Raw genomic sequence first — 26,434 nt, 5'->3', positions numbered from 1 at the left:
CAGGCAGCCAAACGAAGGAGTGACAGGAGACCATCTTTCTGCTTTGCCTCAGTTGTGTAGCTAACCCCGCACCATTTTGTCGCACGTTACAAAGGGGTTTAATTGTACACCCCAGCCAACGGCAGGGAGAGGAAAGGGCGAAGTGGAGTGAGGAAGGACCTTCAGTGCGGGGAGGGCAGAGTCTGAGAAGCCCCCTCCTTCCGTGCCGTCCCAGAAGGTGACGGGGAAAAGAGATGTCCAGCGTGACCCCAACTTTGCCTGTGCCCACAGGTCTGTGAGGGTAGCGGGGCTGGGGGTAGTGCAGGCAGTACCCCCTCGGACCCCTGCACCGCCCCCCCCCCCCAGCCTGGCCTTCCTGGAGCAACAGCTAAAGCTTGTTGGTCTTCACTGTCCACGTGAATGTTGGTACCTGGTCTCTCTCCTTACCTCCTGCCTCACCCGCCCTGGGAACTGCACACTTAGTGTGCCCAGGGGACCCCGACAGCTGCAGGACCCATGCCGCCTGGAGCCGAGCAGCCGCACTTTCCCCTCTCAGGTGAACTTGGAGCCCTTGGTGCCTTTTGTAGAGGATCTGTGTTTCCTTTCCAGGTAGCATGGGGAAGCCCCTCTGGCCACACTCCCTGGACCATCTCCTCTGAGCCTCACTCTGTGCATCTTCAGACCCAGGGCGCTTGCCTGTCTCTGTTGGGCATCTCTTTGAGGCCCATGGGCTGTGGAACAAGACTGTCTGGGTTTGAATCTCGGCTCCTGTATTTGCTATGAATCTTGGGCAAATAGCTTAACCCATCGACACCCAAATTTCTTAATCTTAAAAACCCTGAATTTACAGGATTTTTAATCCTGTAAAATAAGGATGTGAATGCTAGTTTGTTGTGAACATTAAGTAAGACTTAAAAAAAGGTGGGGGGCTTCCCTGGTGACGCAGTGGTTGAGGGTCTGCCTGCCGATGCGGGGGACACGGGTTCGTGTCCCGGTCCGGGAAGATCCCACATGCCACGGAGCGACTGGGCCCGTGAGCCATGGCTGCTGAGCCTACGCGTCCAGAGCCTGTGCTCCGCAACGGGAGAGGCCACAACAGTGAGAGGCCCGCGTACCGCAAAAAAAAAAAGGGTGTAGTGCAGTGCAAAGTTAAGTATTCAGTAATTAGTGACCTTTGACTCTCTTCTTCTAACCTTGGTTTTTCTGTCACAGCCTAAGTCCGCTCTGTCCCCTCCCTTGTCAGACTTCTCATTGTTGTGTTTTTCAGGGCTTCCTCTTGGACCGATTCCCATCAACGTCTACGTGTGTCCCCCTGTGTGTTTCCCGAAACTTGAGACCCAGTGCCACCCATTCCAGAACATTCCATCCTTATGAATAGCAGGTATTTGCTTGCACTGGACTTCATAGAGTGGGGTTTATTGAGAGTTTTGGAGGAGCGTTTTAGTGCCCTGTGCAGGATAAGAGCAAGACTATGCCTTCCCGGACTTGTCTCTCTGAAAGGGGGGTTATTAGAAGTTTCTGGGTATTAGGGAGACAAGCACCCAAGGATTAGAAGCATTTTTTTCCTCCGTCTCTCACCTGAGGCCTTTGCTCCCGCCATGAGCCTTAGTGGCCTCTCCCAGGTCAGCAGTAATACCTTTCCCTCACTAGTGACTGCATTAGTACATCTCAGGGGCCAGGCTACTTGCGCTACTCTTGCAATGCTTTCATTCCGGCTCAGCCAGTCACTAGAAATCAGCTTTAGAAAACAGAAAAGCCTCTATGTTCAGCCCAGAGCCTCACCCTCATCCCCCTCATCTCCTGCCCCTGGAAACCTGGCTTCCGGAAAGTGCTCTCCTGCCGCATCCCAACAGGCTGCACCCTGATTTGTTTCCTTGGTACCAAGAGGGATCATTAACTTCTCCTGCAATTAACCATACTTATCAAATTGTGAAACATTCCCTGCCACTGAAGGCACCTTTGTCCCCTGCAGTGTGACCGGAGAGGGCTGGAGGGGGAGTCTGTTGCAGACCAGCAGGTGGGGCTTGGAGGCCCCACCCTCCCCGGAGCTGGCCCAGATCCTCGACTTTCTCTGATTATTTTGGCAGGCGGTGAGAAGTTAACCTTCCTCTCCTGGAGCGGCTTCTTTTTTGTTCTGAGAGGAAGCCAACAGGAGAAGACCCTAAGCGGCCATGAACTCTGCCGTCACCAGCTGTGAGCACCCCAAGCCCTTGGTGAGCGCTGGTAGAAGAGAGGGAAACATAAGGGGTGGGGTGGGGTAGCAGAAAGGAGGAAAGATGCCTGGAGGGGGTCCCAGCATGAAGTCCTAATGCGGGTTCATTTTTAGTGCTAAGGACATTGACTCATGTTCTAGGTAAGACTTTGAATTATTAGAGCTGTCCTCCCAACCTCACCCTCACAGACGCAAAGATTCCTCCCTGGGTGCCAAACTCTGTGAATGAATTACAAAGGAAGAAGGGAGAGCTGAAAAGTCCTCTTTGCTTTACTCTGTTGAATCTAAATGTTTGTTTTGTAGGTTTCTCAGCATTATGATTTCTTTGATCAGAAGCCCTTTCTGAAGCAAAACAAAGAGAAAGAGAGAGGGAAGCAGAGAGAGAGACAGAGAGAGAGAGAGAACTAACATTTACTAAATAACCAGTATGCCCCAGGCACTTTATGTACTTTGTTTTCTACCTTCAAACCAATGAAGCATGCACCTCTGTTCCCATTTTACAGATGAGGAAACTGAGGCCCAGAGAAGTAAAGTGACAGTAACCCATCTGGAGACCTCTGTAGCTCGTCCTTGAGCCCTGGTCCCACCATTCTCTCCAACCTATTTTGGCCACCTAAAACAACAGGGGGGACTGAGTGGGGACCCTCTGCCCACCGTAGCCAGAAAGAGCCTCCCCCCACCAGGCGCAGCCATAGTGTCTGTGGGACAGGTGCTACCCACGAACCTAGGCTGGGCCCTCAGAACTATCTCCTGGAGCCAGGCTGTCAGACCCTGCCCACTGCTGGTCAGTCTTCAGGTAAAGAGACCCTGACCATCTCTTCTGGAATATTGTGGAAGACACCTGAGAGAAATCTCCTGTCTTCTCCTCAGAATTCCTTCTGTTAAAAAACAAAATTCAGGGCTTCCCTGGTGGCGCAGTGGTTGGGAGTCCGCCTGCCGATGCAGGGGGTGCGGGTTCGTGCCCCGGTCCGGGAGAGTCCCGCGTGCCGCGGAGCGGCTGGGCCCATGCGCCGTGGCCGCTGGGCCTGCGCGTCCGGAGCCTGTGCTCCACAACGGGAGAGGCCACGATGGTTAGAGACCCGCGTATCGCAAAAAAAAAAAAAAAAAAAAAAAAAAAAAAAAAGAAAGAAAAAACAATTCAACGGAGTAAATTTAAAGCTCTAATTGACTTTATTCAATGATTTATGAAACAGGCAGCATCCCATCATAGCAGATAAAAAGGAGCTTTGAGGAGCTGTACAAAATGGAAGAGTTTTATAGGCAGAAGGAGGCAGGGCAAGGAAGTTATTCTATCAAAGAGCGGATTGTTTCAGGTGAGGTCACTTTCCTGAAAGCAGGTGTCTACCAGGCAGATCAATCAGCTCACTAGTGCTGACCAGGTAATTCCAGACTGACTGGTTAAAAGTTACATTCCTGGGAGAGACTGAAACTGCAGTTAGGTGAGATATTAAGTCTTGGTTTGCCGACATGGGGCTTAGCATAAGTGACTCCATTTGGGGCCTTTTTTTTTTTTTTTTAAAACACTTCTGCCACTACCTTATGGAAGCCAAAAAAAAAAAAAATCTTGGGAAATAAGTTGAAGACTCCATTTTCTGAAGGCTGTGATATTTCCCACCTCCTTGGCTCACCTGAGGCCAGTGGGGAGTGGAGGAGTCTGGACACATCTGACTCTTTTTCAGTGGCTTTTGTCTTGTCATTTTCTTCAAAGCCTCAGTTTCAGCACCCAGATTAAGGGGCCATTTTCTGAGATGTTTTTGGTTTTCAAGTGCATATTGCTTTGCTGCTAGAATCTTCTAGAGATATAAACATGGAGAAGACAGCTTCCCCACCTTGAAAGCTTATGGCCTAGCTAGGGGAAAGCGGGGTATAAAAAAATATTTCTGATACAAGGGAGAAGATGGTGAATTACATAACAGAGTGACAAGATGTGTTGGGAGGACAAGGAGGGCAATCATATCGGGTGGGGGAAGCAGAAGAGGTAAAGGAAAAGGAGGCATTGAGCTCTTTGAAGGTGGGTTTAGGGGAAGCAGGGTTGTGGGGATCAGGTAGGGAGCACAAGGTGAGCAAAGGCACTGAGGCAGGATAATTGAGGCCACGTTTGGAGGGATATGGACAATCCCATTGGCTAGAGTCAGCTGAATGGAAGTGTTAGGAAGCAAAGCTAGAGGGGCACATCGGGGAGTGGGAGGCTGTATGGGGGATGGACGGAGTCAGAGGGCCAAGGGATTCACTTCCCCACCAGGCACCCTCCTTCCCACTGCTGCTCCCTCTGCAGCAGAGTTTCCTGCTGCTCTGCTGGCCTGCTCCTGAGAGCTGGCGAGCTGTCCCTGTACTCACAGGAACGCACCTGCCAGCAACTGCCCTCGACACCAAAAGAGGAGGGTTCCATTCTCCCATTTACAAGGAGACCTTGGACAAGCCTCAGTCTCCTCATTGTAACCTCACTGAGCCTCGGTCTCCTCATCCTTGAACTGGGTTGTGAGAATCAAATGAGAGGATGCATTGGAAGGTCTTTGCAAACTGTAAAGCACTATAAAATGCCAAGCCTCAGCACAATGCCTCTTTGGAGCAAGGCCTTTGGCGAAATTACAGCTCGTGTGCTGAGTTGATAGACAATTCCAACCAGGAGACTTTATGGCCCCCTTCTCACACCAGTGCTCACTGGCAGGGAAGCTCCGTTAAGAGTTCATTCTTCCTTCAAAAAGGGATTTGTAGGCATTCTTCTGCTGCTCTAAGACTCACAGAATTTTCCCGCCCAGGGATTCTCCTGGGATAAAGGCGCTTCCCGTATCCGGATATGCCCTGAGATGGGACTTCTTCCACCTCCTTCTGAGAAGCCCCTGCTCTAAAATACCTCTGGGATGTCACTTGTTTCTATGTGTGTCTTTAATATGCTACTGAGTCATCTCTGACACACAGGAATCTCAGGTACACTGTGTACCTGCTTTTTTTTTTTTTGTCCCAGTGCTTTGCATAAGTGACGTAAGGTAGTTTACAACAAAAGATATATTTTGATCAGGCCCTATGCTTTCTACCAGCCGTGACTGACGGATTTCACAGAAGTCTCACACTCTTATCAGAAGAGAAGAAACAGCCGTTCTCAACGAAGACAAGTTTCTCCCCACTCTCAGTTCTATTTTTTTTTTTCATGTGGGGCCTCATACAAGGTCAATTTCCCAGAAAACTGTTTTAAAGCGATTACAGAAGTGGTTTCCATAACCTTCAGATGGTCCAAGTTGAAATCTAGACAGAACTTAGAACATTCAGAGGTCATCAGGCTGAGAACACTCTTTGAGTCATTGACTCTTAATAGGAAAAAAAAAAAAAAAAGACCCCAAACTAACATTTCCCTCAGTCAGTGTTTCCCTCCCTATCACCTTTCTGAGAATTCCGACGGGTCCTGGGAGAAGGTATGAGGTGAGTTTGCTGCCAGCTGAACCTGCCCCAGCCCGGTGAGCTCAATCACCGGCGCACGTAACAGGCAGCCACACAGACTTCCAGTATTTTTGCAACCATCCCAGAGTTAGAATGGGACACCGAGGCTGGGAGAGGGAAAGTGAAGTGCCTATGGCTGCCAAGCAGGGGAATGACAGACCACGTCTCCCCCACTCCAAACTGTGCGCTCCGCTGTTCTGTGTAGCCTACCCAGCATCAGTCAACCAACCAGCCAACCAGCCAATCAGCCAGCCGCTCTTTCCTTCTGCCCCTCCTCTTTTCCTCAGCCTGTTCTCCCGCTCTCGCTGTCGTGCTCGCTGACTGTGCCACACCTTCACTAAAACCTCGCGATAAGTGCTCCAGACTTCCCTCCAGCAGCCTCCCGGCCATCTTTGGCTTGGCGTTGACTTCCTTAGGCAGAGCCAGCCGTCCTTCTTGTGCGACCCAAGTACCAAGTAGCATCAGTGCCTCCTTCTTTTCAGGAGTCTAAGTAAGATCAGCGTGTTGTTTCCAAAGAATTCTAACCAGTTAAGTATTTATTTTTAAAAATCCGTGAGAAAAATTCTTTATGGTCATTACTTTATACGTGGGTTCATTTATTTTATAGCTCAACAGAGAGTGCTGTGAGCACTAACTGTGCTAGAGATGGAGTAGTTTTGGGACTTTATGGCCTTTTGGACGAGAAGACAAATGATGGTAGTGAGGTGTGTTCTGGGCTGTAGTAAACATGCCTCTGAGGAGGGGAGGCCTCGTCTGGTGTGAGGCTGGGGTGGAGTGAAGTCAGGGAATGCTTCCTGGAACAGTTTTGGGATGCTTATTTCCAGGCATTGCTAAATAGATGAGTAGAGACAAAATCCTTACATTTAAGTTTCAGAAACTAAATGCTAGAAGGTTAATGAGCAAACACTGTTCTGAGGCCCAGGAACAATGTGACTCTGCAGAGCTGTGCTGTGGCTGGCTTAGCCCACCCACGATCAGCAAGCCTGACCACGGCCCTGGGTTGCTCCGGCTGCCTGGAGGCTCAGTGTGCTGGGCCATTTTCTCCATTGCCAGTGATGTGGGCCCCGAGTACTGGGAAAGAATTAGGATCCGATTTGCCGGTGCCCTACCCCGTGGAGGAGGAGGACCGCCTCAGCTATGAAGTAGATGTTATTGACATTTCTGTTATATAGATCAGAAAAATGAGGCTTAAAAATATTAGTAATCTGCCCAAGTTTGGTAAACTATATAGCCAATAAGTTGGAGGAGAAGGTTTACGATTCAAAGTTAATTGGGGGTTAAACTGGTAGGAATGTAACTTGGCTATTGACCCTAGAGCATTCTGTATGCCCTGCACTTATTTACATTTGTGTTATATCTGTTCATTCATCCACACACTCAGACTGTTCAGACTGAGCCCACAGACTGTTCTAGAAGGTGGGACAAAAAGAATAAGGCACAGTGAATGCATTCTAGGAACTCACACCCCAGCAGAAGAGATGGATAAGGAAACAGCCCATCCATTATAATCAACATGCTGTGATGAGGGCTTTGGCGCAAGGCTGGCCTGTAGGAGCATATGCAAGGGCAGCTACACCGTTCTGGGCCAGAATCCCCATTTACCTGCCCATTTCCTGACCGTGGAGTTGACCCCCATTCCCTCCTCCACAAAGTTTCTTCTCTGCCAGGGCTTCAGGCAAGGCACCCACCTCTCTTGATTGGCCCCAGACTGCATGTGGAGGTCTTGCTGCAGATGTATAATATAGAAAATCACTGGTCTTTTGACCTAGAAATCCCAAGCGGGCCAGCAGTTATCTCTATCCTATCGCTCTTTCCTCTGGAAAGCTGTCCATCTGTCTGGTTGAAATCAGAAAGTGAAACTGAGCAGGACCCTAGGGGGCTCCTGGGCACGGAAGCCTTTCCGTGTTCCCCGTTCCTTGTTTGTAGGCAACAGACTCCAGCTTCCATGACCTTCCCTGAGTCCCAAAGGGCAGACTCAAACAGTTGCTAATCAGGGAAGGGAGGGGGATGCAGAGACAAGGGAGGAATAGCCAAGAAACCATAGTGCAGCCTTGGGACAGGGTCCTGGTTCAGCCTCAAGGGAGACACATAACTATATCTTTTGAGCTCTTAATAGAACTAAAACCCCCAATAAATGGAAGATGTTAGCATTCTTCATTCCAGATTAAAGGACCCAGAGAAGCTCTTCAAGAAGACCACCTGAGGCCAGGTTAAAAGAACCACAGAAACTCATCAGATGACCTGAGATCAGATTAAAGGAGTGCAGGCCCTGCACACACCCTAATCATATCAGCAAATCCACCTTTGAACCGTTGCTCTAAAACTCCTCACCAAATCCTCCCAGGTTGGGACACACAGTTTTTGAGAGCAGGAGACCACTGTATCCCCCTTTGCCTAGCAAAATAATAAAGTTATTCTTTTCAAATTCACCCCAAACTCTGTCTCTGAGATTTGACTCAGTACCGGTGCACAGAGGCCGAGGTTTCGGCATCAAAAGTCCCCTTGATTCCTCTTGAAATGCTCAAATGTGTTCTTCTCTTGTTCTCAGCAGAGGGGTGATGGTGTACTCAACTCCCACGAAGGTGACCAAGGCAGGAAGAAGGATGGCCAGCCTAGGGGTCTCGGCAGTAGCCACCTGGCTTATAGCATCCTGGATATCCCACCATGGTACCTCTGCATCTTCTTGGGAGTCCAGGTAATGCCACCCGTAAGCACTGGGTCCGAAGAAGTTCTGCCTCAAAAGGCACATGAACACACACTCAGGTCAAATTGCTGATATTCTTGGCTTCCATGTTGTTGACCTCCAGGGGGCTCAAGGCTCCTCCAGTCTCTCTTTCTCTCAAGGAGTTTGGGGGTGGGGCATGGAGTTAAGGGAGGATTCTCCCCCATGCTGAGCTAATAGGTCACATCAAGGACACCAACTGGGCCATCGTGGTGTTGGTTTTTTTTTCAAGATACCAATTATAATTTGTTTGGCAACAACTAAAAAGTTTGATAACCAATGCTTGGGGAATATTGGGAAACAAGGACTCTCAAACACTTTTGTTGGAATGTTATTTGGTGCAACTTTTCTGTGAACATGTAAAACATGCATATTGTTTAACCCAGTCCCTAACGCATAAGAATTTCTCTGTAGGGAATACCCCAGTGATCCAGTGGTTAGGTCCCTGTGCTTTCACTGCTGAGGGCGGGGTTCAACCCCTGGTTAGGGAACTAAGATCCTGCAAGCTGTGCGGCACAGCCAAATTAAAAAAAAAAAAAAAAAAAAAAAGGATTTCTTTATAGATATGCTGGCAAAACTCCTTAAGATAAGTACAAAGATGTTCTTCTTTTGGTAATAGTAAAATCACAACAAATGAACAAACAAAACCCTAGAAACACCCCCAAAATATCCATCTTAGAGAACTGTGGCACATCCTAACAAGTAATTTTTTTATGTAGCTGTTAGAAAGAGAAAGATGTATCTACCTTGCAGTTAAAAAATGATCACCAATATATATTAAGTGAAAAAAGCCAAGTAAATAACTGTGTATAATGTGATCTTTTTTTGTGTTAAAAACTGACAAAAGAGAGATAGAACAATAGAAATAAGTATATATAGTAATTTTGCATGTTTTGAAGAATTCACAAGAAACTAATAGAGCCTTGGGAAGAGAAACTAGGAAAGGAAGGGTGGCTTTCAACTTCCGCTATTTATTTTGTAACTTTTGTAGCTTGAATTTTCTAATCTCATAGATGTGTTTCTTTTAATTTTACAAACAGGTCAATGTGGGGTACCAGGGATGGGATACACTTTTTTGTTAACTTCTTTGTGCTTTTCTACAAAATAAGAAGAGCAAATGTCATACTATTTTAAAAAATATTATTATGAGCCAATAAAATGGATAATGTAGATATTTTTATCATGAAAGGATGTTGAATTTTGTCAAATACTCTTTCTGCATCTATTGAGATGATCATATGATTTTTGTCTTTTATTTTATTAATGTGGTGTATCGTATTTTTTGACTTGTGTATATTGACCATTCTTGCATCCAGGGATAAAATCCTGCTTGATCATGGTGTATGACCCTTTTAATGAGCTGTTAAATTCAGTTTGCTAGTATTTTGTTGATAATTTTTACATCTATATCCATGAAGGATATTGGCCTGTAGTTTTCTTTTCTTGTAGTGTCCTTATCTGGCTTTGGTATCAGGGTTTATGCTGGCCTTGTAAAATGAGTTTGGGAGTGCTTCTTCCTCTTCAGTTTTTTGGAATAGTTTGGGAAGGCTTGGTGCTAATTCTTCTTTAGATGTTTGATAGAATTCACCAGTGAAACCATCTGTTCCTGGGCTTTTCTTCATTGGAAAGTTTTGATTACTGTTTCAGTCTCCTCACTACTTATTGGTCTGTACAGATTTTCTATTTATTCATGATTCAGTCTTGGTAAGTTGTGTGTTTCTAGTAATTTATCCATTTCTTCTAGGTTATCCAATTTGTTGGTGTGTAATTGTTCATACTAGTGTTTTATGGTACTTTGCATTTCTTTAGTATCATTTCTAATTTTATTTGAGTCTTCTCTCCTTTTTTCTGAGTTTAGCTAAGGGTTTGCTTATCTTAAAAAACCAGCTCTAGTTTTGCTGATTTTTTTCTATTGTTTTTCATTTCATTTATTTCTGCTTTGATAATTGTTTTTTCCTTTCTTCTTCTAACTTTGGACGTTGTTCTTCCTTTTCTACTTCCTTGAGGAATAAAGTTAGGTTGTTTATTTGAGACCTTTCTTTTTTCTTAATGTAGGCATTTATTGCTATAAACTTTCCTCTTAGAACTGCTTTTGCTGAATCCCATTAGTTTTGGTATGTTTTGTTTCCATTTTCAGTTGTCTTAAGATATTTTTTGATTTCCCTTTTGATTTCTTCTTTGACCCATTGATTATTCAGAAGTGTGATGCTTAAGTTCCACAAACTTGTGTCCAGTTTTCCTCCTGTTATTGATTTCTAGTTTCATACCATTGCAGACAGAAAAGATTCTTGGTATGGTTTCAGTCTTCTTAAATTTGCTAAGGCTGTTTTGTGACCTAACATATGATCTGTCTTGGAGAATGTGCTCAGGCCTTCCTGGTCAATGGTCTTGCCCTCACCTTGTGCCTTATTTTAATAATGAGCCTCTTGCCTTGTTCTTGTTCTTAAGGCCCCCTCCTTGGTTCATGTTATATCCTCCTGTGCTGTGTCCCTGCCTTGATTTCTTACCTAAAACATCAGTTCTTGGCAGTAGGGTCCTGCCCTTGAACTCCAGACCTTCTGGCTGGGTCCCTGCTTCTTGCTGCCAGGCCTTTCTAGTTCCTTCCCACTGCTTGCCTGGATCTCGCTGCCTGTCACTCAAGGCCAGGCTCCTCTGAGACCAGAGATGGAGCTCTTGCCTCTGGCAGTAGGAATAGGAATGAAGGTAGAGTAGGCAACTACAGCATCTCCAAGCCCATCTCCTCTCTCTGCTCTGCCCACAGCACTTCCTCACAGCCCTGGGGGGACTCGTGGCAGTTCCGCTCATCCTGGCCAAGGACCTGTGTTTGCAGCATGACCCTCTGACCCAGAGCTACCTCATCAGCACCATGTTCTTTGTCTCCGGCATTTGCACTCTCCTGCAAGTACTTTTAGGAGTCAGGTAGGTAAAACTCCTCCCCATGGATTTTGACTTTTTTTTTTTTTTATGTTTGGCTGCATTGGGTCTTCATTGCTGCTTGTAGGCTTTCTCTAGTTGTGGTGAGTGGGGGCTACTCTTTGTTGCTGTGCACAGGCTTCTCATTGCAGTGGCTTCTCTTGTTGTGGAGAATGGGCTCTAGGCTCGTGGGCTCAGTAGTTGTGGCCCACAGGCTTAGTTGCTCTGCAGCATGGGAGATCTTCCCAGACCAGGGCTCGAACCCGTGTCCCCTGCATTGGCAGGTGGATTCTTAACCACTGCACCACCAGGGAAGCCCTGGTTTCTGACTTTTATCTGCCAGGGTAGCAGCAAGGTTTGCTTGGCTTGTAGGCTGAGATGAGTTACATGAGTGGCATGATAGAGGGAGCACAGGACCAGAACTAAGAGCCTGGGTTCAAGTCCTAGCTCCAACACTTACTGTCTACATTAGCCAGGATTCTTAATGAAAGTAACACAAATAGCTACAGACAATTATGCCTGAAACCTTTTACTTTTGGAAATTACAAGGCATATGGCTAGTGAACACATTGTAGGGCCTCCTTCCTGGACTTCAGAAGGAGCGGTGCAAGTGAGGGGCCCTTCACTGGTAAATCTGCTTTGACCTAATCTGTGCCAGGTCTGTGCTCAGCCCTGGAGTTGCAGAGGAAAATGAAAAACATTCCCTACTATGTGCTTCTGCCCGACCTGTCTGAAGAGAAAATGACTTGACAGGAAAAATTAATGTCCATTTATTCTTTTTTTTCCTTCCAGTTTCATTGAGATGTAATTGACAGACAGCATTGTATAAGTGTATGGCATAACGATTTGACTTACATACATCAAGAAATGATTAGCACAATAAATTAAGTGAACATCCATCATCTCATATAGATACAAAATTAAAGAAACAGAAAAAAATTTTTTTCTTGCAATGAGAACTCTTAGGATTTACTCTTTATCATTTATTTATTCTTTATCAAGTTTCTGAATCAAACCACACAGGTGAAGGCTGATACAACAAGGTAGCCAATTATTTCAAGGATAGGCTGTCTGTAGACAGCATCCAGAGAATATTCATTCCTTGTGTGGTCTTCTTGCCTAAACCAAATCAAAGGCACTTTCCAAAGTGCTTCTTTTGCAGGTCATTTCCAGGAGATATGCCAACGCTTAAGTTCTCCCATTTTCTGTCGAGGAGAGGGGATTAGTGCCTGCATCTTTGTCAGGTTATTTCCCTTCTCTCTCTTCCTCCTTCTGTCACCATCTCTGAGAACCAAGATTTCTTCTAAATCCCCCACCAAGGACTCAAAGAGGTGTAGGGTTTGGTCTGGTCTCTTAGGCCCCTAAAATCTGGGACCCCTCCCACTTTTCCAGAATCAGTCCCTGGAGTGTCAGATGCTGCGGTAGCATCAGAGAGGCCTTGCAGCCACCTGCCTGGATACCCAGGAGCGACCCCCATGGCTGCCCCATGGAGAGTTACAAACACAAGGCTCTTCTGTATGGGGAAGCACCTCTTCTTAAACTGAGATGGTGTTCACTATAATTATGGAAAAACACTGATTTTGGAAACTGGGGGCCTGAATTCTACTCCTGGCTTCTGTGCTGTGGGAACCTGCACAAGCCATTCACCCTCTCTAAGTCTCAGTGTTCTCATCTGTAACATGAGGAAGTTGAAGTATGTTATATTTGTAAGTCCCTTCCATCTCTAATATTGTGGACACCTATGATGCTGACAAAAAAGATGATACAGTACCATATTCCTACTGGAATCTCAGTACTGAGAGTGCCTGTGGGCCTAGCCTTCTGGTAAACCCTGTGAGAGACACAACAAATCAGGAGTTAGAGTTCAAAGAATCTATAGCCTAATTAAACATACAAAGAAAGAGGGAAATAAAATTAGGAAATAAAACCATGCTAATGTCCTTAAACTAAGGTGGGGACAGGAATACACTTGAGTTTGGTTCCACTCATGGAAATGGACTTCCTGCTCAGAGGCTAATGAGTACAGTAATTGCCTACGACATTAGAGATTATAAAACTAGCTGATAGGGACGAGGGGAAGATGGCGGAAGAGTAAGACGCGGAGATCACCTTCTTCCCCACAGATACACCAGAAATACATCTACACGTGGAACAACTCCTACAGAACACCTACTGAACGCTGACAGAAGACCTCAGACCTCCCAAAAGGCAAGAAACTCCCCACGTACCTGGGTAGGGCAAAAGAAAAAAGAATAACAGAGACAAAAGGATAGGGATGGGACCTGCACCAGTGGGAGGGAGCCGTGAAGGAGGAAAGGTTTCCACACACTAGGAGCCCCTTCGCGGGCAGAGACTGCGGGTGGCCGAGGGGGGAAGCTTTGGAGCCATGGAGTAGAGCGCAGCAACAGGGGTGTGGAGGGCAAAGCAGAGAGATTCCGCACAGAGGATCGGGGCCAACCAGCACTCACCAGCCTGAGAGGCTTGTCTGCTCGGCCGCTGGGGCGGGCGGGGCTGGGAGCTGAGGCTCGGGCTTCGGTCGGATCGCAGGGAGAGGGCTGGGGTTGGCGGCGTGAACACAGCCTGCAGGGGGCTAGTGCGCCACAGCTGGCCAAGAGTCCGGGAAAAAGTCTGGACCTGACGAAGAGGCAAGAGACTTTTTCTTCCCTCTTTGTTTCCTGGTGCGCGAGGAGAGGGGATTAAGAGCGCTGCTTAAAGGAGCTCCAGAGACGGGCGTGAGCCGCGGCTAAAAGCGCAGACCCCAGAGCCGGGCGTGGGACGCTAAGGCTGCTGCTGCTGCCGCCACCAAGAAGCCTGTGTGCGAGCACAGGTCACTATCCACACCCCCCTTCTGGGGAGCCTGTGCAGCCCGCCACTGCCAGGGTCCCGGGATCCAGGGATGGCTTCCCCGGGAAAACGCACGGCGCGCCTCGGGCTGGTGCAACGTCATGCCAGCCTCTACCGCCGCAGGCTTGCCCCGCATCCGTACCCCTCCCTCCCCCCGGCCTGAGTGAGCCAGAGCCCCCGAATAGGCTGCTCCTTTAACCCCGTCCTGTCTAAGGGAAGAACAGACGCCCTCAGGTGACCTACATGCAGAGGCGGGGCCAAATCCAAAACTGAACCCCGGGAACTGTGCGAACAAAGAAGAGAAAGGGAAATCTCTCCCAGCAGCCTCAGAAGCAGTGGATTAAAGCTCCACAATCAACTTGAGGTACCCTGCATCTGTGGAATAAATGAATAGACAACGAATCATCCCAAATTGAGGAGGTGGACTTTGGGAGCAAGATTTATGATTTTTCCCCTTTTCCTCTTTTTGTGAGTGTGTATGCTTCTGTGTGAGATTTTGTCTGTATAGCTTTGCTTCCACCATTTGTCCTAGGATTCTATCCGTCCGTTTTTTTTTTCTTAATAATTATTTTTTTATTTTAATAACTTTATTTTATTTTATCTTACTTTATTTTATTTTACTTCTTTCTTTCTTTCTTTCCTTCCCTCCTGCCTTCCTCCCTTCCTCCTTTCTTTCTTTCTTTCTTTCTTTCTACTTTTTCTCCCTTTTATTCTGAGCCGTGTGGATGAAAGTCTCTTGGTGCTGCAGCCAGGAGTCAGTGCTGTGCCTCTGAGGTGGGAGAGCCAACTTCAGGACACCGGTCCACAAGAGACCTCCCAGCTCCACATAATATCAAATGGCGAAAATCTCCCAGAGATCTCCATCTCAACACCAGCACCCAGCTTGACTCAACAACCAGTGAGCTACAGTGCTGGACACCCTATGCCAAACAACTAGCAAGACAGGAACACAGCCCCACCCATTAGCAGAGAGGCTGTCTAAAATCATAAGTCCACAGACACCCCAAAACACACCACCAGACGTGGACCTGCCCACCAGAAAGACAAGATCCAGCCTCATCCACCAGAACACAGGCACTAGTCCCCTCCACCAGGGAGCCTACACAAAACACTGAACCAACTTTAGCCACTGGGGACAGATACCAAAAACAACGGGAACTACGAACCTGCAGCCTGCAAAAAGGAGACCCCAAACACAGTAAGCTAAGCAAAATGAGAAGACAGAAAAACACACAGCAGATGAAGGAGCAAGATAAAAACCCACCAGACCTAACAATGAAGAGGCAATAGGCAGTCTACCTGAAAAAGAATTCAGAATAATGATAGTAAAGATGATCCAAGATCTTGGAAATAGAATAGACAAAATGCAAGAAACATTTAACAAGGACCTAGAAGAACTAAAGATGAAACAAGCAATGATGAACAACACAATAAGTGAAATTAAAAATACTCTAGAAGGGGTCAGTAGCAGAATAACTGAGGCAGAAAAGCAGATAAGTGACCTGGAAGATAAAATAGTGGAAATAACTACTGCAGAGCAGAATAAAGAAAAAAGGATGAAAAGAACTGAGGACAGTATCAGAGACCTCTGGGACAACATTAAATGCACCAATATTCGAATTATAGGGGTTCCAGAATAAGAAGAGAAAAAGAAAGGGACTGAGAAAATATTTGAAGAGATTATAGTTGAAAACTTCCCTAATATGGGAAAAGAAATAGGTAGGTCCAGGAAGCACAGAGAGTCCCATACAGGGTAAATCCAAGGAGAAATACGTCAAGACACATATTAATCAAACTGTCAAAAATTAAGTACAAAGAAAACATATTAAAAGCAGCAAGGAAAAAACAGCAAATAACACACAAGGGAATCCCCTTAAGGTTAACAGCTGATCTTTCAGCAGAAACTCTGCAAGCCAGAAGGGACTGGCAGGACATATTTAAAGTGATGAAGGAGAAAAACCTGCAACCAAGATTACTCTACCCAGCAAGGATCTCATTCAGATTTGATGGAGAAATTAAAACGTTTACAGACAAGCAAAAGCTGAGAGAGTTCAGCACCACGAAACCAGCTTTACAACAAATGCTACAGGAACTTCTCTAGGCAAGAAACACAAGAGAAGGAAAAGACCTACAATAACGAACCCAAAACAATTAAGAAAATGGGAATAGGAACATACATATCGATAATTACCTTAAATGTAAATGGACTAAATGCTCCCACCAAAAGACACAGATTGGCTGAATGGATACAAAAACAAGACCCATATATATGCTGCCTACAGGAGACCCACTTCAGACCTAGAGACACATACAGACTGAAAGTAAGGGGATGGAAAAAGATATTCCATGCAAATGGAAACCAAAATAAAGTTGGAGTAGCAATTCTCATATCAGACAAAATAGGCTTTAAAATAAAGACTATTAGAAGAGACAAAGAAGGACACTACATAATGATCAAGGGATCGATCCAAGAAGAAGATAAAACAATTATAAATATTTATGCACCCAACATAGGAGCACCTCAATACATAAGGCAAATACTAACAGCCATAAAAGGGGAAATCGACAGTAACACATTCATAGTAGGGGACTTTAACACCCCACTTTCACCAATGGACAGATCATCCAAAATGAAAATAAATAAGGAAACACAAACTTTAAATGATACATTAAACAAGATGGACTTAATTGATATTTATAGGACATTCCATCCAAAAACAGCAGAATACACATTTTTCTCAAGTGCTCATGGAATATTCTCCAGGATAGATCATATCTTGGGTCACAAATCAAGCCTTGGTAAATTTAAGAAAATTGAAATTATATCAAGTATCTTTTCCGACCACAATGCCATGAGACTAGATATCAACTACAGGAAAAGATCTGTAAAAAACACAAACACATGGAGGCTAAACAATACACTACTTAATAACGAAGTGATCACTGAAGAAATCAAAGAGGAAATTAAAAAATACCTAGAAACAAATGACAATGGAGACACAACGACCCAAAACCTATGGGATGCAGCAAAAGCAGTTCTAAGAGGGAAGTTTATAGCAATACAATCCTACCTTAAGAAACAGGAAACATCTCGAATAAACAACCTAACCTTGCACCTAAAGCAATTAGAGAAAGAAGAACCAAAAAAACCCCAAAGTTAGCAGAAGGAAAGAAATCATAAAAATCAGATCAGAAATAAATGAAAAAGAAATGAACGAAATGATAGCAAAGATCAATAAAACTAAAATTTGGTTCTTTGAGAAGATAAACAAAATTGATAAACCATTAGCTAGACTCATCAAGAAAAAAAGGGAGAAGACTCAAATCAATAGAATTCGAAATGAAAAAGAAGTAACAACTGACACTGCAGAAATACAAAAGATCATGAGAGATTACTACAAGCAACTCTATGCCAACAAAATGGACAACCTGGAAGAAATGGACAAATTCTTAGAAATGCACAACCTGCCAAGACTGAATCAGGAAGAAATAGAAAATGTGAACAGACCAATCACAAGCACTGAAATTGAAACTGTGATTAAAAATCTTCCAACAAACAAAAGCCCAGGACCAGATGGCTTCACAGGCAAATTCTATCAAACATTTAGAGAAGAGCTAACACCTATCCTTCTCAAACTCTTCCAAAATATAGCAGAGGGAGGAACACTCCCAAACTCATTCTACAAGGCCACCATCACCTTGATACCAAAACAGACAAGGATGTGACAAAGAAAGAAAACTACAGGCCAATATCACTGATGAACATAGATGCGAAAATCCTCAACAACATACTAGCAAACAGAATCCAACAGCATATTAAAAGGATCATAAACCATGATCAAGTGGGGTTTATTCCAGGAATGCAGGGATTCTTCAATATATGCAAATCAATCAATGTGATACACCATATAAACAAATTGAAGGAGAAAAACCATATGATCATCTCAATAGATGCAGAGAAAGCTTTCGACAAAATTCAACACTCATTTATGTTAAAAACCCTGCAGAAAGTAGGCATAGAAGGAACTTTCCTCAACATAATAAAGGCCATATATGACAAACCCACAGCCAACATCGTCCTCAATGGTGAAAAACTGAAAGCATTTCCACTAAGATCAGGAACAGGACAAGGTTGTCCACTCTCACCACTCTTATTCAACATAGTTTTGGAAGTTTTAGCCACAGCAATCAGAGAAGAAAAGGAAATAAAAGGAATCCAAATCGGAAAAGAAGAAGTAAAGCTGTCACTCGTTGCAGATGACATGATACTACACATAGAGAACCCTAAAGATGCTACCAGAAAACTACTAGAGCTAATCAATGAATTTGGTAAAGTAGCAGAATACAAAATTAATGCACAGAAATCTCTGGCATTCCTATACACTAATGGTGAAAAATCTGAAAGTGAAATCAAGAAAACACTCCCATTTACCATTGCAACAAAAAGAATAAAATATCTAGGAATAAACCTACCTAAGGAGACAAAAGACCTGTATGCAGAAAATTATAAGACACTGATGAAAGAAATTAAAGATGATACAAATAGATGGAGGGATATACCATGTTCTTGGATTGGAAGAATCAACATTGTGAAAATGACTATACTACCCAAAGCAATCTACAGATCCAATGCAATCCCTATCAAACTACCACTGGCATTTTTCACAGAACTAGAACAAAAAATTTCACAATTTGTATGGAAACACAAAAGACCCCAATAGCCAAAGCAATCTTGAGAACGAAAAAACGAGCTGGAGGAATCAGGCTCCCTGACTTCAGACTATACTACAAAGCTACAGTGATCAAGACAGTATGGTACTGGCACAAAAACAGAAATATAGATCAATTGAACAGGATAGAAAGCTCAGAGATAAGCCCACGCACACATGGTCACCTTATCTATGATAAAGGAGGCAGGAATGTACAGTGGAGAAAGGACAGCCTCTTCAATAAGTGGTGCTGGGAAAACTGGACAGGTACATGTAAAAGTATGAGATTAGATCACTCCCTAACACCATACACAAAAATAGGCTCAAAATGGTTTAAAGACCTAAATGGAAGGCCAGAAACTATCAAACTCTTAGAGGAAAACATAGGCAGAACACTCTGTGACATAAATCACAGCAAGATCCTTTTTGACCCACCTCCTAGAGAAATGGATAAAAACAAAAATAAACAAATGGGACCTAATGAAACTTCAAAGCTTTAGCACAGCAAGGGAAACCATAAACAAGACCAAAAGACATCCCTCAGAATGGGAGAAAATTTTTGCAAATGAAGCAACTGACAAAGGATTAATCTCCAAAATTTATAAACAGCTCATGCAGCTCAATAACAAAAAAACAAACAACCCAATCCAAAAATGGGCAGAAGACTTAAATAGGCATTTCTCCAAAGAAGATACACAGACTGCCAACAAACACATGAAAGAATGCTCAACATCATTAATCATTAGAGAAATGCAAATCAAAACTACAATGAGATATCATCTCACACCAGTCAGAATGGCCATCATCAAAAAATCTGGAAACAATAAATGCTGGAGAGGGTGTGGAGAAAAGGGAACACCCTTGCACTGCTGGTGGGAATGTGAATTGGTATAGCCACTATGGAGAACAGTATGGAGGTTCCTTAAAAAACTACAAATAGAACTACCATATGACCCAGCAGTCCCACTACTGGGCATATACCCTGAGAAAACCATAATTCAAAAAAGTCATGTACCAAAATGTTCATTGCAGCTCTATTTACAATAGCCCGGAGATGGAAACAACCCAAGTGTCCATCATCAGATGAATGGATAAAGAAGATGTGGCACATATATAGAATGGAATATTACTCAGCCATAAAAAGAAACGAAATTGAGCTATTTGTAATGAGGTGGATAGACCTAGAGTCTGTCATACAGAGTGAAGTAACTCAGAAAGAGAAAGACAAATACCGTATGCTAACACATATATATGGAATTTAAGAAAAAAAAATGTCATGAAGAACCTAGGGGTAAGACAGGAATAAAGACACAGACCTACTAGAGAATGGACTTGAGGATATGGGGAGGGGGAAGGGTAAGCTGTGACAAAGCGAGAGAGTGGCATGAACATAATAAACACTACCAAACGTAAAATAGATAGGTAGTGGGAAGCAGCCGCATAGCACAGGGAGATCAGCTCAGTGCTTTGTGACCACCTAGAGGGATGGGATAGGGAGGGTGGGAGGGAGGGAGACGCAAGAGGGAAGAGATATAGGAACATATGTATATGTATAACTGATTCACTTTGTTATAAAGCAGAAACTAACACACCATTGTAAAGCAATTTTACTCCAATAAAGATGTAAAAAAAAAACAACTAGCTGATAGCCTGTGAATCAAAGACCAAGTAGATTTGATTAGTGGTTATCTGATAACCAGTATTTAATTATGTACTTTTCTAGACTGCAAACAGAAATGATGGTGCAGCAATGAGATTTCAGATCTTCACGATTAAAACCATCTTAAATAGTCAAAGGGAATGATGAGAGGCGAAAACAGCTTCCCTAATAAGAGCTAAAGAGCGTAGTGTCCATTGTGGGGTTGGCAGCTGCCCTTGGCGGAGGGGTGGCTGCCTCCCTGCTGTGAATTTAGGGGTCTTGGGTGTGTCCCCCAAGGGCCTTCCTCACTTAAGCCCTCAGTTCCAAAATTTATGTAAGGGCGTACTTCATTATCCGTTTCAAAAGAAAGCATTAAGTTTAAATGCAATCACTAGAGGAAATTATTATTGACTATGTGTAATTCTGGGTCTTAACTCCATCTCTGGAATTATTCATGATTTTTACTTGGGAATTTCTTTTTCTGGAGTGGTTTCAAGTGATATATCTCCCTTTTCATTTTCCTGGGAAAGTCTCATGTGTGGAGCAAGTACTTCTGCCCAAAGTGCATTCAAATCTGGCTTCTGTATAGTCTTGCCCGAATCAGCCTGCCTGGCATTTGTCCTTTTCTTCCATGGACCTCCCTGCGGCCGAGCCCTGATCTGTCCTAGCTCTGTATCTGTTACTGGTTCTGCAGAAAGTCCATGCCCATCGCCAGAGGTCTGCAGCCATCTTGCCCCTGCCCCATTGAAAACTAGGCCACCAGATGTGCCATCGGAGTTCTGGCTGGAACAGAAACAGTGGTGGCTGTTGGCAATAGAAGAGTGACCTGGTAGTCAGTCACATCAGAGGAGGGAGAGGGGATGATGTGTCCCAAAGAGGGGCCTGGTGCTGCTGCTTCCTCTGGGTTTAGGTTGGGGAGTTAACTATACGGAAGGTGCGGGACATGCTTTCCTACAGGGTAGCAGGTTCTTACCTGCTTGGGGTAGGAAGCTCAGTAAAAAGATGAACACTAAGTGATCGTTGTCCAATAGTGAAGGAGTTGGGGCTCTGAAGGTACCCAGGGTTTCTCACAACAGAGCGACCCTTTTAAGTTCGAGAATTCATCAGTCCCATTCGACACTCCTGAGCCTCTGCTCCCCATTCTGAACTATTTCAAAGAAAATCCCTGTGACATCACCCTTTGCCTAATCATTAGATTGACTCCAAAAGGGAACATCAAAATGATGACACAGGTGAGGTTGGAGTCCAGCACCTCAAGCTCCAGATGTCTCTGCCCCCAACTGTTGACCTCTTCCCCAGAAGCCCCTCATGCTCTACATGTCCCAACCCCAAACCCCTTCTGGGGGCTCATCCTCTCTGGGTTCCTGGGTGCCCAATCTGTATTGCCTTACCTAGGGAAGACTTAATTCTCCCTCTTCTTTCTACCCCTGACAATTTTTGCATTAATGTTATCTTGGAGTCCTCATGTGGGTTTTTTTTTGGTTTTGTTCAAATATTTTCTCTGCTCTTCATATTTTTTAAAAAATTTACTTATTTATTTATTTATTTTCGGCTGTGTTGGGTTTTTTTGCTATGCACAGGCTTTCTCTAGTTGTGACGAGCAAGGGCTACTCTTCGTTGCGGTGCGCAGGCTTCTCATTGCAGTGGCTTCTCTTGTCGTGGAGCACGGGCTGTAGGGGCACAGGCTTCAGTAGTTGCAGCACACGGGCTCTAGGGCACGCGGGCTTCAGCAGTTGTGGTGCATGGACTTAGTTGCTCTGTGGCATGTGGGATCTTCCCCGACCAGGGATCAAACCTGTGTCCCCTGCATTGGCAGGTGGGTTCTTAACCACTGTGCCACCAGGGAAGTCCCTCGTGTTTCTGTGAAGAGGAAATTTAAAAAAATTTTACCAAAGCCATGATAATTAAATTAGATAATGTATGTAAAGTGCTTAGCTCAGTGCCTGGTATGTAAAATTTATTTTTCACACCAAGAAAAGGGTATTACCATAAACACAATTTTGCACCCTCCCTCCCTTTGTAAATTATTGAAAAAAATTTAAATGTGGTAAAAAAAACTCCTACCCCTCCTTTTTAAACATACACAATACATTATAAATATCATTCCATTTCAATAAACACATTTCCACAATAGCACTTTTAGAAAAATATCACTTAGTATTCCATATTCTAGAGTACATAATATATTCTAGTTTAACCATTTCCTATTAAAGGACATTTAAGTTGTTTTGAGCTTTTCACTATCGTAATAGTGACCAACATAATTCATAATTATGAGAGATATATGTCTTATGTGTACTGATAATCATTTATCTAGTTAAAGACAGAGAAAAGACTTGAAGAAATGTTAAAGGTTATTTCTGGATGGTATACATTGTATAGGAAAGGTATATATTATATGTGTGCTGATAAAGTTTATCTAGTTAAAGATTAAAAAAAGATGAGAACAAAACATTGATGATTATTTCTGGGTTGTAGAATTAGGGTGATTTATTCTTTATATTTTTATTTACCATTAATTTTTCTTCAGCGTCCATGTGTTTCTTTATAACTGGGAGAAATAAAAACCATTTAAAAAAATTTTTTAGAAAAGTATCAGGATATGTTTTGTGAGCCACACCCTTTGAATCTTTGCCTGAGAGCAAAAGTCCAGTAGGCTGCCCATTACCATCTTGGAAGGGGGCTTGAGAGGTAAGGCTCAAGGCTACAGCCTTGAGACAACTTCCTAGATTCTTTGTCACTTCACCTGCTTTTATCTCTGTTTTCCCCAATGTGTTTCTCTGTGGAGGTCAGCATTAAAGCCGTTAAAAAAAGAAAAAAAGGAGAGTTGTGCTTGTCTTTGGGGCAGATCAGAAGGGAGGACTGGAACAATGAGGGTGGGTGTCAAAGGTACACTCAAGGCAGTGGGTAGTGATGGGTTTAAAGAAGGCAGACAAACAGCCTTCCCCTACCAACCAGAGATCTCCCCCTTCTCCCCTTTCTTCTAGGCAGAAACAAGCACTCTCATCCCTCCAAGCTGATTATTTAGTTATTTTCCACCGTCTCTAATTAATGCACTTCTGTTTTAGCCACTATTGACTGAAGTGCCAATATGGATGACTATGATTTCATTTTCTTTCACAGCCCCTCACTCCCACCACATACAAGCATATTTTCCAACATCCTATTCTCATACCCTCCCAGCATGGTTCAATATTGAATGTACACATTATAATGACTGGGATGCTATTCAGAGCTGAATCACAAAGTGATTCCTTTCCTGCCCAACTTTTTGTTTTCCCTGAAATTAATATCTTTCTTTTTTTTAATATTCTTTAGTTTCTATCTGTTTATTTTTAACTCAATGATAAACTCCCTGCCTGTTGTCTAAATCTCTTCTTAATAATTTCATCACATCAGGTAGCCTATCAACTTCATCTTCTTGATGTACTACCTCCTGGGGCTCTCTGAATTGCTGAAGTCTGGAACAGTCGCTGTCTGTGCCAGGTATACATTAGATATGTCATCCTGAGATGCCTCTTTACCCTTATTCTGGGAATTCCCTTCATGTCAGTTTTCAAGTCTAGATCTCTTGTTCCCATGTCTTCCTCTTTTTTTGGTGGAACACGAATATGCAGTAGTTTCCCGAGAGAACACATGGGAGGTAAATTCTGTAAGACTCTGCATATGTGAAAATGTCTTGATTCTATTCTCATACTTGATTGATAGCTTGGCTGGGTATAGAATTTTAGGTTGGACATAATTTTTTTTTCAGAATTTTGAAAGAATTGTTCCCTTGCCTTCTAGTTTCCAATGTGGTTTTAAGAACTCCAAAGCCTTATGTGACATTCCCCCTTCTGCTGCAGAATTTTGTACAGGCCCAAGTTGTGCTGAGTCTATTTATCATTTAACTGGGAGAGATCTATTTATTTATAGTGTCTAACATACCAGATCAACTATGATCATCCTATTGCTAAATCCAATAGACAACTGTTCAACTAGGCTTGACTTTTGAGCTTCCATGTTGGTCTCTGCATCATCCAATTTTAGCAAGAATCTTGCTCAGTCACTGTAGTCAGAATCCCCACCCTCACTCTCTGATTGGTTTCCTCATTTTTCACTATCCACAGGTGATGTCTGTTCACCTTGGCCTGTTTTCAGCAAGAATCCTGTTCTTACCCCTGATGCTTCCTCTTAGTAACTTTCCATCCACTAAGCCCCATCCTGCCCCTTGGCTATAAATTCCCACTTTTCCTTGTCACATTGGGAATTGAGCCTGATCTCTCTCCCCTATTACAAAACAGCATTGTATTAGCTCCCCTTGAATGAAGTCTGCCTTAATGTCTTTAACAACCATCATGTATATCAATCATCTTATGAAGAGTACATGAGAGCTCAGAGAGAAAGGTTGAAGCGTAACTTCCCAATACTTCCAAAAGGTTAGCTGTTTCTGTTTTATGGGCCCAAATGGAACTACTAAGAGATGAGAAAAATTCCCCACATAATCTTTAGCATAAACTGTTGAAGAAGTTTGTTCTTTCCACATGCCCTCTTATCAGTTGTTCTTATAACAAACACACTTTTGCAATTTGGCCCAGTGACTCAGACTTTCTGATCAGGGTTCTGCACTTCCCAGCTGAACCCTGCCACTGGCATCTGCCCCCAGTATCATTTTCCTCGTACAGAGACAGTGCAGTATTGTCCTACCCACCCTGAAGTACTCTTGGGATAATGATATGAAAATGCTATGTAGTTTTAAAATACTATATAAGCTTAGATGTTGATAGTACCCCCATGGACACATTTCTGTGGCTTTGACAACCTAAAATATCAATCCTATCAAACTTCTAAGAGACATTCCTGAGACTGCAGATTTTGACATTTTACATGCAAGTTGTTGTTTTAAAAGAAAATGGTGGGGAGTTTTCTTCTTCAGACTTGAGTATACAGATGAGATGGTAAAGGGTGAAGGGAAGAGGAAGATGGATAGGGAAGGTCTTAGGAAACAAATCTTAGAGAACCAACCTGCAAGAAATGGGAATGCCAGACAAGAGCTTAAAAAAAAGAAGTCCATACTATAACATCTGTTATTTGAGGAAACATTAAGAAAATGTTTTGGTGTACACTATGTTTTCTAGAAGTAGCCACACATGGCAGAGGGAATAAAAATGAAAATTACTCTATTTATTGAGCTCTTCTCTTTCCCAGGCATTGTGCTAATCACTTACATATATTTTATCTTCACAGCTACTTCTTGGGAGAGTAGTATTATCTTTATTTTGTCAAAGAGGACACTGAGGCTTGCAGAAACTGGGCAACATGCCTAGGTCACACAACTGATAAGGTAGAGCCAGATTCAAACACGCCTTTGGTCTACATCATGCTCTTAACTGTTGTTACAGGGCAGTGGTGATAAGTAAGGAAACCCAAGCACTCATGCTGGTTAACTCTAAGACCTTGGGCTCCAAATCCCCTATCTATAAAATGACAAGGCCAGGCTGGATACGCTTCAAATGGCTCTTCTATTTCTAAAATGTTGAGTTTTAAAAATCAAAAATCTATGGTTTACAAGAGGGATGTTTAAGTCAGAAGGCATATGTATAATAATAGTGAATCATACTCATGGGAAAATTTTTAAAATAGGAATTACCATCATGCTAGCAGATGAAATTAATTGTGAAATTAAAGCGGCACTGAGATGCACATTAAGGTCACCATGAAAGGTAAAAGATACATGAAGCAATAAAGCCTTGTAGTGGTACTGAATGCACACATCTTAAACATGTACCAGGAAAGTGCGTAAAAGAAAAACTAGCAGAAATGCAAGAAATATGTGTAGATCTCTCTCCCTCTCTCAAAAAGGTACCAATGAGAAGTTATGAGAAAGAAATGGGAATGCTAACAAAATGAGGTGGGGAGGGGGAGAGGAATGGATGGAAAATGGGATTGGAAGGTCTGAGTACAGAACAATGAGGGAAGAATTTATGGATACATTGTGTGAA

The 26,434-nt window shown here is 43.6% G+C and overlaps 1 protein-coding gene across 1 annotated transcript in view; it reads left to right on the top strand.

Annotated features, from left to right (window-relative positions):
- The first annotated feature begins 2,150 nt into the window (after positions 1–2,150).
- Positions 2,151–26,434, top strand: part of LOC132495813 (solute carrier family 23 member 1-like) — a 50,305-nt gene continuing 26,021 nt past the window's right edge. The window contains exons 1-3 of the mRNA XM_060107741.1: positions 2,151–2,192; positions 8,178–8,321; positions 11,110–11,267. Of these exons, the coding sequence (XP_059963724.1) occupies positions 2,151–2,192; positions 8,178–8,321; positions 11,110–11,267 (344 nt within the window). The remainder of the gene's footprint in view (positions 2,193–8,177; positions 8,322–11,109; positions 11,268–26,434) is intronic.

Source organism: Mesoplodon densirostris, chromosome 9 (assembly GCF_025265405.1).
Source record: "Mesoplodon densirostris isolate mMesDen1 chromosome 9, mMesDen1 primary haplotype, whole genome shotgun sequence".
NCBI classification, from domain to species: Eukaryota; Metazoa; Chordata; class Mammalia; order Artiodactyla; family Ziphiidae; genus Mesoplodon; species Mesoplodon densirostris.
This window is presented reverse-complemented; position numbering and strand designations above follow the sequence as displayed.